A 1356-nucleotide genomic window follows, 5' to 3' on the forward strand; every position below is an offset into this window, starting at 1 on the left:
AAATGCTAGGGGGTGTTTTTCAAAATTAATTCTCAGCAAAATAATGCATGGAGACATGGATGAATGGGGGGGAGATTGCTTTGAATAATACATATGAATGAAATAGCATTTTTGGTTTGTGGTACTCAGATCCACTTTAACAAATGCACAAAGAATGCTTTATAAGATTTCCGGTGCTGCACCTAAATTAAGACATCACAACAACAATTATAAATTAATCTTAATGAGAAAATGATAAATAAATAAGTAGCTCTAAGCTTACTGCAATTTCCTATCTGCTTTATGAATATAGCAATGCCAATAAAATCACTCCATGTTCAAAATGAATATACAAAGAGAAACAAATATTACAATATTTTTGATGATTTTTAAAAATGAAGGTATTGTTCATTATCTTTCCTTCAATCACAAAGCGGTCACCTCCACCGGCTCTCTAGGGTGAGGTCCAGGAGTGTTTCTGTTGAACAAGCAGTCACTTCCACAATAGACAATCCTGAAGAACTGATTTCTTAGTTTTGTTGCTACATAAATGAGCAAAATAGAGTGTAGAACCGGAAAAATGTTTGTTATAAAATCCCACCAAAACACTCCGAATAATCCCATGTACAATGCCAACAAGTTTACTGCAATGTACAAACTAGAGGCCAGGAAAGAGAAAACAGTAAATGTTATGGTCCTACAGTAGGTGTCTGCATTCCCATGATTGTTCAGTCTGCTTATGTGAAGACCAAGCAAAATGATAAGTAAAATTGAAGTTATAAAGGACATAAGAATGGGTAAAACGTTCCACAACACTTTAACATATTGCAACATCTCCAGCTGTTGCCTATCTGAAGTGTAAACTTGTGTTGAATTTCTAAAGAGAAAATTAAAAATGACCAAACAATTCAATGATGAATATCCTAAACACAAAATGAAAGAGGCAATAATTAGGTAGATGACCCTCTTTGACATGATGGCCTTTAGACGTAAGATAAACACATTTTGGGAGGTGGAGATCTTGAAGTAGAAGAAGATGGAGAGCAGGGTCGATAACCACATGTTGGAAAAGTTTAAGGAATCCAGAGCACATGAAAGAAGTATAAAAAATATTATAGTTATCTCTGAAAAGTATTCCAATAAAAATAAGTCCAACAGGAAAGCAGCATGAAAGAAGATCCTGGATATCCCAATAGAGGTGATAATCTTGTCCGCACCTGTTAGTGATCTTCCCTTCAGCCAGTCAATGACATTAACAGTCACAATAAATGATTGTACCACCAGACCTACCAACACTAATATTACAAGCAAGGCAGATGGAACCAAATATTCTTCTAGAATAATTTTATAGTTGTCTTTTTCTGTGGAATTTGCCAT

The 1356-nt window shown here is 34.8% G+C and overlaps 1 protein-coding gene across 1 annotated transcript; it reads right to left on the reverse strand.

Annotated features, from left to right (window-relative positions):
• Positions 1–405: 405 nt before the first annotated feature.
• On the reverse strand, positions 406–1356 carry LOC309550324 (taste receptor type 2 member 8-like; the record flags this gene model as incomplete). Its single annotated transcript, XM_082250721.1, has 1 exon — positions 406–1356. The coding sequence occupies one exon, from the start codon at positions 1354–1356 to the stop codon at positions 406–408; it is 951 nt and encodes a 316-aa protein (XP_082106847.1).

Source organism: Pelophylax lessonae (assembly GCF_965119305.1).
Source record: "Pelophylax lessonae genome assembly, chromosome: 3".
Lineage (NCBI taxonomy): Eukaryota > Metazoa > Chordata > Amphibia > Anura > Ranidae > Pelophylax > Pelophylax lessonae.